The sequence below is a fragment of the Gymnodraco acuticeps genome, unplaced genomic scaffold (genome assembly GCF_902827175.1).
Source record: "Gymnodraco acuticeps unplaced genomic scaffold, fGymAcu1.1, whole genome shotgun sequence".
In the NCBI taxonomy this organism is placed as follows: domain Eukaryota; kingdom Metazoa; phylum Chordata; class Actinopteri; order Perciformes; family Bathydraconidae; genus Gymnodraco; species Gymnodraco acuticeps.
This window is the reverse complement of record NW_022990191.1, coordinates 1-16,565: the sequence shown is the minus strand read 5'-3', so window position 1 is coordinate 16,565 and position 16,565 is coordinate 1. Positions and strand designations below refer to the sequence as shown.

Below are 16,565 nucleotides of genomic sequence, written 5' to 3'. Positions count from 1 at the left end.
TGTGTGTGTGCGAGTGTTTGTGTGTGAGTGAGTGTGTGTGTGCGTGTATGAGTGTGTGAGTGAGTGTGTGTGTGTGTGTGTGTGTGTGTGTGTGTGTGTGCATGTGTGTGTGAGTGTGTGTGTGTGAGTGAGTGAGTGTGTGTGTGCGTGTATGAGTGAGTGTGTGTGTGTGTGTGTGTGTGTGAGTGTGTGTGTGTGTGTGCGAGTGTTTGTGTGTGAGTGAGTGTGTGTGTGCGTGTATGAGTGTGTGAGTGAGTGTGTGTGTGTGTGTGTGTGTGTGTGTGTGTGTGTGTGTGTGTGTGTGTGTGTGTGTGTGTGTGTGTGTGTGTGTGTGTGTGTGTGTGTGTGTGTGTGTGTGTGTGTGTGTGTGTGTGTGTGTTGCTTCTTCAGTAACAGTAGTCCTTGGGCCTCTACCAGGACGGAGCGGTGTTGGCCAGTCTTCTCATACGCCTGGAAAACATTTCATTCACATTACTTCAAGGATTCTCCAAACTGTTGGAATGATCTGATGGATGGATCATGATTTTCTGGTTTGACGAGACTTTTAACTATACGGTGAACGATTTGGAGTATTTGAATTGTGGTCTGTTCTAAAGAATATTTGTAATTAATACAAATGTTTTTTCACTCTGAGTTAGATGCTAGTGTGGTTGATGAAGAAAGCCATTATCATGGAGCTCTGACCACTATTCACCATGGCAACGATAAATAATTCAATGGATATAAAGAATTATTAACGTGTCTGAAACCTGAATATTAGGACATGTATCTTTAAAACAGCAGCAGCAATGAAAGAGTTGGAGTGGAGAAACAAGTTCAATGAACACTACTAGTTTATCTCAGAGTGGTCACAATGCCTGATTGCCAACTATCGGCTAAGTTTATTATATAATGAAAGTCTGCTGCATCACCAGTTAATGAAGTTTTACTATGACAATCAGTGTTTCCGCCAGACCAGGGGCCTCATTTATAACGCCGTGCGTAGGATTCACGTGGGAAGGTTGCTTACGTAGTAGAAATCCAAAAAATAGGTACAGACATTTTCCGATTCACCAAACATTGCGTACCGGCGAGCAAAGTGCATACAGCACTTCCTACGCCGGTTTCCCTTTATAAATCACAATCGACTCGAAATGCGGTGCAGCTTTTGCGGGCTTCACGTAACGCCCATATTTGCCTATAAATAGTCAAAGAAACGCCCATTCATTCATTCTGACTGACTTTATGAAGAAGATCGCAGGAAATGACGACAGAACAGCTAAAAAATACATCTCACACCGTGTCAGATTCTGGTTATTTTGGGGAGGTGGAGATAAATCATATTGTTTGGTGGATGCAGTTTGAACCAGAGTAGCAGCATGGAGGTCGGATCGTCACCAAAATAAATAAATAAGTGGTCCGAAAAAGGTTCATGACAAAAAAAATACACATATCCTTCCTCAGGCAGTGTGTTTGTACCGGGGACAGGAGACCCCCCCTTGATGAGAGACTGTAAGAAGTGAACGGGGGGTGGAGTCATGACGACTGGATCTGAATTATTTGTTTGTATTTGGTGGTTTGTGTTCCAGCTGTCGATCAGCTGTACGCAGCGTCTCCACTGCAGCAACTCTATATCCACCAGTTAAAGGAAATACAACTAATGTGTTGTGTTACATTAGATGTACAATTGACCACATATAGTGTTCTTAGTTTCCATACCTCCTGTGTTTTATGAGCGACTTATCAAGTCTTAGCAAACGGCATAAAACATGATTAAACATGATAGTATATAAAACCATGCTCGTATCTATAACCTATAGAAATGCAAAACGGCGTCAGTTTAGACGTAATTCTGTCCTCCTGCTTACCGCATCATTTATGAGAAAACATTTCATAACATTAACACAACATATTCGAGGTGGTTTTAAATAATATATCCGTATTTATTTATTTCTCCAAGTTATGTTTGTGTGTGCACTGAGGAGTCTCAAACGTGTTTGTTTAATCATTTTAAGATTGGCTTTAATCAATGTTTGAAAATGAATTCTTCATATATGATAAATGAGAGGTAACATTTTGTTTATGGTATTATTTCCACATATCTCTCTCCATTCTTCCTTCTGCCAACTGTGTCGCAGTTTCTCGTCTCTCCCGTTGTTGTGCTTAGTGCGTACGCATGGGTTAGAGTTTGCGTGGAGGACCGCACGTTTTCCCGTCAAGTTAGTATTTTATAAATCGCAAACATTGCGTAGAAACTGGCGTACGCCATTTTTTGAGCGTATATCCCTTTATAAATGAGGCCCCTGGGCTGAGAGGGCGTCCACCTCGAGATCGCGGGGGTTACGAATGAATTGCGCCGTCCCTTATACTATCTCCCTGCCGACAGGGACACCCCTCCTGGCATGGTCCTTGGAAGATGCGGCGGCGTTTTGTATTTTTCCGTCACAGGAACACGCTTTGCTGGCGTCGAAAATAATCCCACCAGACTCCTTTGCCCCTCCAACAGAGGGATGTCCTTGTCCTTTTTCCTTTTCGCCATTTCAAGCGATAAAAACTCTCGATCTTCTCTCAAATTATAATTTTTTTTGTTAAATGACGCCGAAAAGCGGAAACGCTGATTACAATTAAATGTATTTTCCTTTAAAAGTATAGTATGTTTACTTTATGATTGTAATTCCTTCAATCAAACATTTTCTGATTGTTTCACAGTAGTTCCGTTGTCTTTAATTCTCTCTGTTTCTGTCTCACCTGGTATTCCTGTCCTGGTCTCGGATCTTCTTCTCCATCTCAGCGTCTGTGAGGGTCTCCAGCAGGGGGCACCACTGGTCTGCATCTCCTGTGTTGCGGATGGCTATCTCTACTGTCGGGAGGGGGTTCTCACTGCGAGCAAACACAAGCATGGCAGCAATGAATCAGTAAAGGGTAAATATAGAAAGACGGGAATGAGACCCCTTGCTCAGATAAACTGGGCCTCCAAATGCAGTGACAGCTGCATGTATTGCTAATGAAACATATTTCATACTGATACCTGAAGGCGTAGGTCCTCTGGTGCCAGCTGATCTGACCGCGGATGCTGTAGGCGATGGTGGTAACAAATTCCCCCCCCAGACCCAGCTCAGAGCACAGCTTCAGGGCGAAGGACTCGGGGGAGTTCTCTCTCTCAGACATGTCCCACTCAAACTGGTCCACCAGAGAAATGTTCCCCACGTGTATGTTCAGCTGAGGAAAACAGACACACATTATGAACACTCCCATAGGCGCTTTCAAACCGGAGTACTTTTCCCATTTAGTTCCGAAAGTTCCTGGGATTTTGCGTTCACACCAAAACGAGAACTTAGTTCATGAGAACTTTCTCCCCCTTTTCAGTCCCTGCTAGAGAGCAGGTACTTTCCTGGGGAGAAAAAAGTTCCAATTTCTATTGGCTGGGCGGAATGCAAACCACGCCCCGTAAAACTCGGAAAAGTTTTGTGAAGCCGTCATCGTATTTGCTGGCATTAGCATTATTAGCATTAGCCCCGTGCACCAATACAGAGAGACTAACTTATGGCAACACAAAAGAAAACATGGGAGCGGTGGAGATGAGGAGGTGTCGGCGTTCTGGCGATTTACTCGGAAGGCTTCAGTAAAAAAAAAAAAGATGGACTTTTTTATTAATCCCTCGTGGGGAAATTGTTTCTCTGCATTTGACCCATCCTAGTGTGAGGAGCAGTGTGCTGCCATTTTGAACGGCGCCCGGGGAGCAGTGTGGGGAACGGTGCCTTGCTCAGGGACACCTCGGTAGCACTTGGTCTTGCCGGGACTTGAACTGGTGACCTTCCAGTTGCCAAGCCAAGTAGCAGTAGAAGCTGCTGGGAGTCCCAGCAGCTTCTACTGAAGCCAGTCCCCAACTCCGGGGACTTCCGGCCGGGACTTTGGGTGGCAGTATACGCCGTGAAGTTGTTTGCAGCCTGCCAGTAAACTAGGGCTGCAACAAACGACTAATTTGATAATCGATTAATGAAACGATTAATCGATTATTCGGATCGTTAAGGTTTTAACTGTACTACTACTTATATCGATACTGCTTATCGATCCGGTCCTTTTAACGATAGTATTAACGGTTCTTTTGACAAGAAATAAGGTAAACTAACTAAACAAATTGTGAACAAAACTAACATTGCTTTTTATTTTAATTAAATACATAATATTTCACATCAAAAGAAACAACAATGTTTTAACAAATCATATTAAATAATGTGATGACAGAACTGTAAACAGAATAGCTGAAACTTTAACAAAATAAATAACTCTGTTACCTCTAATCATTAACCCATGTTTTTATAACCGAGTTAACTCTGTGTGTTGCTGCTAGCATACATAACACCTGACGTGGAAACGTTACCCTTACATGATAAACTGTTATTGCACTTTTGGTAACGAGCATTGTCCACATCGAGACGGCTATAGTTTAACCACCTCGGAGCGCGTTCTCTCCGCCATCTCCTCCGTGTGTGTGTGTTGCATGCATGTAGCCGCTGCGTGTGTGTAAACTGCCCCGCCCCCTCGCAAGCAGGCGGGGGAGAGATCTCTCGTCTGTATTGGGAAGATCGAAAATACATTATAGACGCATTTTGTAGTCATATTGCATATTAGAAACGGAGTTGGCGACACTAAGACTGCGATATAATGTTTATGTAGCAATAATACATATGACATATTTTTTAAATGTCTCCTGTACCGATAAAAAAGAGCGATAACGTTGGAGCTTAACGGGGTGTAGAACACATGTGATGACGTCACCAACGAATCGACGACTGAATTAGTTGCCAACTAATTTGGTAATCGATTTTAATCGATTAAGTCGATTAGTTGTTGCACCCCTACAGTAAACCCAAAGCAGAAGAAGAAGAAGTGACGTCAGCAGCTTCATTTGAGTAATCTTCCCTCAGGGTCTTATTCTGGTGTGAACGCTCTTAGTTCCATGGGGGTACTAAGTGCTGGGAACTAAGGCCCCGGCCACACAAGGACGATAACGCAAACGCAATATTCACCGGATAGTGTCTGTCCACACGAGACAGCTCCGTTTAGCTCCAACCGCTGGAGAAGCTGCAGTACATATACAGGAGCCTGTACGTTGCACTTCTGTTTATTCTCCGCGGTGGGGGCCGAGGGAACCGGGCAGAGTTTTTCGCCAGTCAACGTGTATTAAAGTTGAAATCTTCCGGACAAAATTATAAAAGTGCCGGTCAAAGGTCTTCTTTGTTATTTATTGAGCTTTAAAACAAATGAATAACGACTCTATATAATATAATAATAAAATACACGGAGCCTCTCTTTTTCCTCCCTCTCTTCGGACAGCACCAGTGTCTGTTTCATGCAGCAGCTGATCCAGTAATGAGTGACCCGGCCGACAGTAAAAATAAACATATGTATAACTAGTTTAGGTAGTTTGAGAGGTGTCTCCGTCCTGTCAGATTAGACTTCACTCGCGTTTAGGTCCATATCGAGAGAAAGATAAATAATCTGAATTCAGTGTGCAGTTTACTTTGACGTGGGGGTGAGCAGCAGAGGTGGGGAGAGGCGGGGCTATTGCCTCAACATTATCAGAAAATGATCGTATAGGGCGTACACACGGAGCCGTTGGACCCCCCAGAGCGTTGCGTATGCCGGTCTATCCACCTTGGGACCCGTTATCGTTACCGTAGGCATTTAGTGCCGTATTCTGTCGTCCTAGTGTGGCTGAACGGTCTATATGACACTAAACGGTAACGGAAACTACCGTTATCGTCCTCGTGTGACCGGTGCCTAAGTGCTGGGAACTAAGTACGGCAAAGTACTTGGTGTGAAAGCGGCTCATGTCTTACCAACTTAATCCTGCAGCAGCAGTGTGTGTCTTTGTTTCCTCTCTCTTTAACAACTTAATTTACGATATTAAGATATCGTTGTCATAGAAACAATTAAAAAGCACTGGGAGCATTTTCTTGATGAAACTCGGCCGCTGCTATGTGGACACGGGCCCTTAATCTCTATGTCAATGGGAGTCTTTGAGATGTGATTTTCGGTTGGTTTATTCCCCTTAGCTGGGTTTATTGGCCCAGCACCCACCTTGATGATGACCCTCTGGTCCTGCTGCTCCTCCAGGATGCCGTCGTTGGGGTACGACTCGATCTGCTGACGGATGGCGGAGGCGATGGCAGGGACGAAGGCCAGAGGATTCAGGTCCAGGTCATCACACAAGATCTCTGCAAACATCTCCGGGGTCATCAGCTTCTCTGAGGGGGGCAGAGAGAGGAGGTGAGACAAAGCTCTAAAATCAAATAACAAATATGACTAACTTCCTTATCGGGATTGTTTTGGATGTTGTCAAGCTAGTTGACACTTATACCATTCATGTTCCAAGTGAAGGCATCTCTCAGTTTCTGTCCATCGATTTCCATGTCCAGCCGGATGGGAACCAGCGCCTCCACCTGCGCTGCGTTCTCATGGATCACTGCGGGGTCGTGGTCATCAAAGCTGAGCAGACAACGACAACATCAGTGTCTAAAGATGTTTCCACACGTCTCTCTATAATACAACACTCACAGGTTTCTGACAGTTAAAACTACTTTCAGGACAACTTGTGAACATGGCCTTTGTTCACCAGCTTCACCGCTTCCTCTACCTTTAATATGCTGCAGTTTCCCTGATAGAATCCTCCACACACTAGTATTTAGATTGGTGAATGTGGTGAAAGGTCAAAAATAAATACTGTTTTCATATAGAGTATAAGATTCATAAGAGACACGCTGTTGTTCCAGGTCATAATGTCACTAAGGTATGTCCAAAGTCTGGCCCGCCGTCAGATTTAATACGGACCGCAGCTTCGGTCTTACACTGAACAAAAATATAAATGCAACACTTTTGTTTTTGCTCCCATTTTTCATGAGATGAACTCAAAGATCTAAAACATTTTCTATATACACAAAATAACCATTTCTCTCAAATATTGTTCACAAATCTGAAAAATCTGTGATAGTGAGCACTTCTCCTTTGCCGAGATAATCCATCCCACCTCACAGGTGTGGCATATCAAGATGCTGATTAGACAGCATGATTATTGCACAGGTGTGCCTTAGGCTGGCCACAATAAAAGGCCACTCTGAAACGTGCAGTTTTGCTTTATTGGGGGGGTCTGGGGGGGTCCAAAAACCAGTCAGTATCTGGTGTGAGGGGTTAAGGTAGTTAAGGTGTTTCCTATAGTCTGTTCAATGTTATCTGACTCTCCAGATATGAATTTGTTTTTAGGATGTTCACGCTTGCCTGAGTGGCTTATATTTAGTTATAGTCTTTTGAAAAATAAAGATAAATGTGACAATAGAAATTGTGATATAACAGTATGTTCTTTTTATGTTTAGAAAATGTCAGAAGGGACAATGGCCCCCGGGCATATTCACATTATCAAATCTGGCCCTCTTTGAAAAACCATTGATGTACTTGATGATACTGAGGTAGCCCTGGTGCCCCTGTCCGAAGTACCAGTTATTTGCTCTCATATCAAACAGTGGCTGGAATATTTGTTTAGAACTGGAATTTTGTTTCCATACAATCTGAGAGGGCTAATTGTACTTCTTCGTTATCTTACAGAATGTGACTGTATGTAAACTCTGTACATGACACAATGAGGTTGGATTAACAGCAGCTCAGAGTGCAAAGCCACAGCTGTCTAACCACAGGGGGAAGGTCCTCTTCTTGTCCCGGCCCATGCGGTTGCGGTTGATGGTGGTGGAGCAGGGCACAGCATCCAGGTGGTGGGAGCTGTTGGGCAGGGTGGGCACCCACTGACTGCTCCTCTTGCCCTTCTGCTCTCTGAGAGAAGGACACACGATGTTGACAAGGGTAATACAAATGGGTGGATGATGTATTGAGTATATCCAGTATATTAAAATATAATTTACGTGCAATGTCACAAGATTTATTTGTCTTTAATTAGATTCTATATTGAATAATATAGTTATGCTTTAAAAGCAGGTCGGGTTAAATGCAGGACGGATGGACTGAGGCACGCACACTCGAGTTAGGGATGCTCCGATCGATCGGCTGCCGATCGATATCGGCCGATACTCACTCTCTGCCGATCGATCGGTGCTCTCTAAAAATGGCGATCGCGAGAGCCGATCGCATGACGTAAAATGCATGACACTTTTCTCTGTGCGCTGCAAAACAAGCTCGCCAAAATGGTCAAACCGGTCAAAATAGCGGTATGCAACGTGTGTCAAGCAGAAATCCTGCAGCTCCACCCGCTGTGACGGACCGGTGAGCGGAGCGAAACATACAAGAGTTAGACCTAACACACTTAGCTATTTGATCTACCTCTGGAACAAGCTAAACTAGTTATAAATATATTTATTCTTCACTGTCGGGTCACTCGTTACTGGATCAGTGAGCTGCATGAGATACTGGCAGGCTGTCAGGAGAGAGAGAGAGAGAGAGAGGAGAGAGAGAGAGAGAGAGGAGAGAGAGAGAGAGAGAGAGAGAGAGAGAGAGAGAGAGAGAGAGAGGAGAGAGAGAGAGAGAGGAGAGAGAGAGAGGGAGAGAGGGAGAGAGGGAGGAGAGAGAGAGGAAAAGAGAGCGCTTCTGCTCATTTCTCCCGTGTTATCATCCAAAGTTAATGTAAACTTGAATAATGTACATCATTTGTGACCTGCTCCATCGAAATCAGTCGCATTGACCCGAAGACACATTTTGAGTTGTATACACTGTTGGAAAGAGGATAATCCTAGCTTTCTAATGATATCAGGATTGTTGTTGTACTCCAAATATTAAGCGAAATATGTCACATTATATAATGACTGTCACCTAGTCATCATTTTGAGAAAAAGGCCTTCAAAGTTTCCTCTTCTCTGGAATCCATCGATCTGATTGATTATTAGCGGAGCAAATGATCAAAATACTACGGAGGGAAGATATTTTCGTTTGGAGGGGAAGCTCGCGAGCATGTGTGTGTATACGTGTGTGCATGTGCGTGTGTGTTTGTGTAATTTTGCGTTTGTGTGTATTGTGTTTGTTTCCCGGGGAAAATACTCACGAGAAACACCGGCTGTTGTTATGCCTGCTGTGACGTTAAGTTACTCCGTTCTTCGCTTGTAATTATGCCGTTACAAGCTTCAAAGTTGTATTTATCATCTGAATTTGCCGAAACAAGTTTAATATTCTGAAAGCCAAGACTTTGTTTAATTGAAATCAGATGAAAACAAACTGTAACGGACCCTGCCGTGTTATCTATGATTACTATACTCTTACATTAATAATTTCAGCCGGAGGGAGGGGGGGCGGCGCTGCGGAAGAGCAGATTGTGAGTGAGAGGTGCCTGTCTTCGTCCCTTTACAAGCTTCAAAAATGTATTTATCGTGTGATTTTGGAAATAAAAGTTTCATATTCTGAAAGCCAAGACTTTCTTTGTTTAAAATCAAACAAAACACCCAAACCCCGAAAAAATAGTTTTTTACGCAAATCCACGTTTATTTTGAAATGAGCCGTTGCGACTTCCGACTGATTTCGATAGAGCGGGTCACATTTGAATGTAATAATTATGTTGGTTGTTGTTTGTGGAAGCTCCAGTGAATGAGCATAACTGAGTTTTAAACATCACTTTAAATGGAAGATCCCCATAGGCCCCGCCCACTCGATCGGTATCGGCCGATACTGATTCCGGCGATCGGCCCCAAAATTGGCGATCGGAGCATCCCTACTCGAGATACTGTATATACAGCTCTGGTCCACTGCAACATGTGCAGTTTCTCTGGTTTGACTATTTATAGTTATTTTTTAAATGTTATTCTATAAACTACTGACAAGGTTCAAGGTTCTTTATTGTCAAGCTAACATAGCTACAGAGTAATTATGCCGTTGAAAATCTTAGGTCACAGGCTTCTCCAACAATGCAACACAATAATACAGATAAGCAGACAATATTAAAACAATATTAAAGTATATTATATCAAAAGTAATACAAAAAAGAAAAATTGTTTTAAAAAAAGTGGAATAGTGCAATACGAGTCTATATACAAGTTATTGGAATGATATATTAGATAATAGATAAATAATTACTAAGTAGCAGATGAATGTTATGAAATAGTTTCAGCATTTATGTGTTGGAATTCAACAGACACTGGAATGGAATGGCTGCCGTACTTGTAGAGATTGAGGTTTAACACAAATTTGGAGTGGTCTCTTGATTTTTCCAGAGCTGTACATATACAGTGGGGCAAACAAGTATTTAGTCAGCCACCAATTGTGCAAGTTCTCCCACTTAAAAAGATGAGAGGCCTGTAATTTTCATCCTAGGTACACTTCAACTATGAGAGACAGAATGAGAAAAAAAAAAAAATCCAGAAAATCAAATTGTCTGATTTTTAAAGAATTTATTTGCAGATTATGGTGGAAAATAAGTATTTGGTCAATAACAAAAGTTCATCTCAATACTTTGTTATATACCCTTTGTTGGCAATGACAGAGGTCAAACGTTTTCTGTAAGTCTTCACAAGGTTTTCACACACTGTTGCTGGTATTTTTGGCCCATTCCTCCATGCAGATCTCCTCTAGAGCAGTGATGTTTTGGGGCTGTCGCTGGGCAACACGGACTTTCAACTCCCTCCAAAGACTTTCTATGGGGTTGAGATCTGGAGACTGGCTAGGCCAGTGGTTCTCAACTGGTGGGTCGTGACCCAAAAGTTGGTCGCGGACCCGTTTCGAGTGGGTCGCGGAAATAGTGAAGAAAAATTAAATTGGAATTTTTTTTTTTGTGCAAAAAAGTCAAACTTTTATTTTGAAGGCCCGATTTTCTAACGCTGTGCATGCAGTAGGCGTTGGACTGGAAGTACCGGAGACCATAAACGGCTTTGAAAACTTCTGTCACGTAGTGATCATCTTCTCAATAAAACATCTTTGCTGATGTTTTTTCGAGTCTTCTGGCCAATCAGAATCAAGAGTGTTGCCGGAAGTCCCCACGGAGAATAACTTTGCGGTAGAACTATTCTTTATACATCCATGGGTACATCTTCAGATACAAATGAACACGTAATGAAATATGACCCTCGGTTTGATGATTGACAGGTAACAGAACAATGGGAGTTATCTACCCTAACCCACAATTTAAAGTAAGTCACACAGACTCCTCTTTGCTCTCTTCTCTGTGAGGAGCAGCAAGTTCAGCTTCAGAACAAAGTGAAAAACAAACAATGGCATAAAATATTATTAATATGTCGGGTAGTGATAGATTTATTTATTTTCTTCTCAGATTGTACCAGAATGCGTAGTTTATGTTAGTATTTCTAAAAATCTCCTGGGGGAGAATCCCCCCAGACCCCCCTGCTGGGGTTGGGTTTCCAGCATGTGTGCCTTTTTATACAGTTCAGCTTTGATTCCATCATCTCATTAAACCTTTTTTAAAAGCATACTTTAGTTCTGTGAAGGGATATAAGGGATATATGCACTGTACTTCACTTTAATTAATATTGTATGCTGAAAAGCGTATATTACAGCACGATTTTTTGTTGAATAGATTTGAGTGCTTCAAAATGTTGGGTCGGGATTTATTGACCAAGTAAAAAGTGGGTCCCGAGGCCTGACCAGAACCACTGGTCTAGGCCACTCCAGGACCTTGAAATGCTTCTTACGAAGCCACACCTTCGTTGCCCGGGCGGTGTGTTTGGGATCATTGTCATGCTGAAAGACCCAGCCACGTTTCATCTTCAATGCCCTTGCTGATGGAAGGAGGTTGTCACTCAAAATCTCACGATACATGGCCCCATTAATTCTTTCCTTTACACGGATCAGTCGTCCTGGTCCCTTTGCAGAAAAACAGCCCCAAAGCATGATGTTTCCACCCCCATGTTTCACAGTAGGTATGGTGTTCTTTGGATGCAACTCAGCATTCTTTCTCCTCCAAACACGTCTAGTTGAGTTTTTACCAAAAAGTTCTATTTTGGTTTCATCTGACCATATGACATTCTCCCAATCCTCTTCTGGATCATCTAAATGCTCTCTAGCAAACTTCAGACGGGCCTGGACATGTACTGGCTTAAGCAGGGGGACACGTCTGGCACTGCAGGATTTGAGTCCCTGGCGGCGTAGTGTGTTACTGATGGTAGCCTTTGTTACTTTGGTCCCAGCTCTCTGCAGGTCATTGACTAGGTCCCCCCGTGTGGTTCTGGGATTTTTGCTCACCGTTCTTGTGATCATTTTGACCCCACGGGGTGAGATCTTGCGTGGAGCCCCAGATCGAGGGAGATTATCAGTGGTCTTGTATGTCTTCCATTTTCTAATAATTGCTCCCACAGTTGATTTCTTCACACCAAGCTGCTTACCTATTGCAGATTCAGTCTTCCCAGCCTGGTGCAGGTCTACAATTTTGTTTCTGGTGTCCTTTGACAGCTCTTTGGTCTTGGCCATAGTGGAGTTTGGAGTGTGACTGTTTGAGATTGTGGACAGGTGTCTTTTATACTGATAACGAGTTCAAACAGGTGCCATTAATACAGTTAACAAGTGGAGGAGAGGAGGCTCTTAAAGAAGAAGTTACAGGTCTGTGAGAGCCAGAAATCTTGTTTGTTTGTAGGTGACCAAATACTTATTTTACCGAGGAATTTACCAATTAATTCATTAAAAATCCTACAATGGGATTTCCTGGATTCTTTCCCCCAATTCTGTCTCTCATATACCTCATTCACACCAACGCAACTCCGGTTCAAGCTCCGTGCTAGAGCTTTTCAGGTTCAGAACCAGTTCTTCGGTTTAGCTCTGGCTCTTTTCACACCGCCCAGAGTCCGACTGGTAATGCGTCGTCGCGTCATCGTTTGCGTCATGATGTAACCGTTTGCGTGCCTGCTTCATAAAGCCAAACCGCGCGGGTGAAATCAGTTGCATTAATTTCTTATGGCTCTATCTGCAGCTTTTCCGGAGTCATTTCTGTGGTTTAGTTATATTCTTATAAAAAAGTGTACTCGTGTCAATAAAGGGTTTTTTAAAACACAACTGCTTCCGATGGTCGGTCTTATTTCTTAAGGTGGACTGAACCATGAGTGTGGAGTAACGTTGTATCTTTCATTTAAATGAACTGTAACCTTCACCCAGGTATGTAACAGCTGTTCTCAATGAACACGTGAAGTAAAGTTTAATATTTATAGTTTTATAGATTTATAATGAGTTATAATGAGAGGTGATCAACGTGAATGCTCAGGTTTCCACCTTAACATGCAGATACGTTGCTTCACCATGAGCAGAAACCTTTATATATACAGTCTATGGCAGAAACACTGAAACTCTGAACCTCTTGTTAAGTTTCTCCATCGTTGTGTACAAACTGGATAAAAACGCAGGCTTTTTGTTGTTTGTTCAGGAGTTGATCCTGTCTCTGCCCTCCGCCTCGACGTAAGCGTGACGTATGTGGTGCTTTTGCTTTGGTCGGAACAATTTTTTGGTGCTTGATGAAACGAACCGGATTCCGGAGCTAAGAGGCTGCTCCGCTGCGGTGTGAAGAGGAAAACCCGGTGCTTTTCAAGCTCCAGCTCCGAACCGGCCCTGAAAACACCGTTGGTGTGAATGAGGTAATAGTTGAAGTGTACCTAGGATCAAAATTACAGGCCTCTCATCTTTTTAAGCGGGAGAACTTGCACAATTGGTGGCTGACTAAATACTTTTTTGCCCCACTGTATATACACACAATATATTATTTGAAGCCACATTGCCCTGCACTATTACACAAGCAATTATGTACTTCCATAAAGTTAAAGGATTCCAAAGAAAAAAGTAAGACATCCTGAATTCTTGCACGCTCTAAAACAATCAGAACCAACAGTTCAATATCAGGTAATCAGATCTAAAGGCCCTGACACACCTACCGTCAGAGGCAGTCGGGCATTCACGGCGCCCTACTCAGGTTGGTGTGTCCCGCACCGTCGTTGCTTTACGGCACATTTTCACACCTCCCGCGGCCGATTCAACATGTTGAATCGGCCAAAGAAAGTCGGCCAAAGAAATCACTCTGATTGGCTGTTGCCTCTTTTGAATGATGAATACACACTACCGCTGCCTGCTGGTAAGGAACAGTTATTGCCACTCGCTCGACTGAAGTCTTTGCGGTGTGTTCGTAGGCGGGCGGCGTAGGCGGGCGGCGTAGGCGGCGGCGTAGCCGACGTAAAAGTCGGGACGCCTTCCTGTTGCCCACCTGCAGTTATTCATGTGGGCTTACTGGTATCATTGCGATGAAATGATGATGACAGGTTTTGGAACTCTCCATTCATGAGTGTTTGGGTTTTAGTGCGGTTTCCCTTTAACCTCTATCCATCTATGGTAGAACTAATGTCAGTGCAGAGAAAAGTATGAAGGGTCTCTTGATGGTTGCCGTGCAAGGTACAGGTTTGGATAACACCAACATATACAGCAAGGGGGGAAAAGTGTAATTATAACAGAACTAATAAGTCAGCTTTACCTGAGGTACGCCGGGGGCTCTGTGCTGATGGACACCGCCTTGTATTTCTCATCATTCCCCTCAAATATCTCCTCACACTCTGATGCCTTCAGCAGAGTGACACTGGTGGCTGCAGATAGAACACACACACACACACACACACACACACACACACACACACACACACACACACACACACACACAGCACAACACACACACACACACACACAACACACACACACACACACACCACACACAGCACACAACACACACACACCCACACACACACACACACCACACACACACACACACACACACACACACACCACACACACACACACACACACACAATGAGCATGCTAAATGGACTGTACTTATACAGCGTCTTCGACCCCTCAAAGCTCTTTACATACTACGAGTCATTCACCCATTCACACCTCATCCATGCAGAGCAGTACCACCTACTCTAGGGAAACACACACACTCACACACACACACACACACACACGGCTCAGTGGTGTTAAGTAACTAAGTAGATTTACTCAAGTACTGTACCTAAATACAATTTGTAGGTACTTTTTCTTGACTTGAGTATTTCAGTTCCACCTGGAGTAAATCCACAAGCTACCCTGCAGTATACAAAGTCATTCAAACTAGCTGCACCTTCACCAGCTTTGAGAACACTTTCATGATCAATCATTATAAAACATATCATATATATTATTCTGAAATGGACCAATCTGCACAATGACTACTTTTACTGTCGCTACTTTCACTATATTTTGATGAGAATACTTTTCTACTTTCACTTGAGGAACATTTTGAATGCAGGACTTTTACTGTAACAGAGTATTCCTGCTCTTTGGTACTTCTACTTTTACTTAAGTACAAGATCTGAGTACTTCTACTTTTACTCAAGTACAAGATCTGAGTACTTCTCCACCTCTGTCATGGCTACATTTATAGTTGTAACTAATGCGCCTGATTATCTTGATTTCTTTGGATGGTCTGTTAGCTGGTTACCACTATCTTCCATGTTAACCAGCAGCTCAGCAGATTCACTGATAAAGTCAAATCTGAAACTGGCTATTGGTGTAAAAGAAAATCTAATATATTAAGATGTTTTTACCTTACACATACCCTTGAGATAGTGTTTAGGTTGAATACTCACTTTAATATGAAAACTGTTTATAGCAGAATGGTCACTCACACATGATAGGCAACCTATGGAGCGTTCAGACTAGAAGTGGCCCATAATGAGTTGATCAGTATCCGGTGTAGAAACCCCAGAGACTCACCGTGTGACGATGCTACGATCTTCTTCCTCTCCTCCACTGAGGCCAGCCTCCTCCATAAAGATGGGTATCTCTTATACAGAGATCCTCTGAACATACGCAGGTAGTTTCCAACCTGGAGACCAAACCAAAATTAAAAACAATAACAAACAAATAGAAAAATAAAGATCTCAAGAAACACAAATCTTCTCTTAAAATGAAATAAAACCATATGGTTCTCTGGTTATCAGGAAGATAATAAACAAGGTTATCGACATTTTCAATACTTCTAATTAAAATGAATCACTGTTTTGGAATCTGATCAACAGGAAATATATAAAGTACATCATGTATTAATAAAGTATGATTTCAACTATAAAAACATGAATGACTGATTGCAAGTGTTTCTCTCCTTTGAAAGACATATTGAGCAGAGGTGTTTTGGGACCAGCTGTTCACAGGAACTTCTCCCCCAGGGACAACATACATGTCTCCTCTGAAATGTAGTGAAGAAGAAGAAGTGACAGAAACTGTAGTACCCCAAAATCATACTAAAGTACATTACTTGAATACATTTCACCACTGGCCAATAGGTGAAGGTTTAGAATGTACATAAAGTACAGTTTACTACTGTGGACATTAATGAAAAGCATTATATTGCTTAAAAAAAAATTAACATCTTAAGTGGTTTAGCTTCACAAGTGGTTTCAATGTTCACATGATGAACCATATCAATATCAAAACAGGGGATAACACATTTATTCTCAAAGGAAGTAAGTTGCCCTATTGCACGTTACTTCATGTTGATGCAACTTAATGGTATAGCACCTCACGCTATCATCTCTATAGCAGAACAGCAAAGGCTCATATTGTTAGCTGTTATTAATGAG

At 42.7% G+C, this 16,565-nt stretch overlaps 1 protein-coding gene across 1 annotated transcript; it reads right to left on the bottom strand.

Annotated features, from left to right (window-relative positions):
• Positions 1-261: 261 nt before the first annotated feature.
• LOC117547286 (SWI/SNF-related matrix-associated actin-dependent regulator of chromatin subfamily B member 1-like) lies at positions 262-15,811 on the bottom strand (the record flags this gene model as incomplete). The annotated part of the gene is given in 8 exon segments (XM_034217894.1): positions 262-450; positions 2,728-2,859; positions 3,008-3,198; positions 6,064-6,230; positions 6,344-6,471; positions 7,666-7,803; positions 14,423-14,531; positions 15,700-15,811. Coding segments are annotated over 8 exon segments (1,017 nt in total), but the record flags the coding sequence as incomplete, so codon positions are not given.
• Positions 15,812-16,565: the final 754 nt, after the last annotated feature.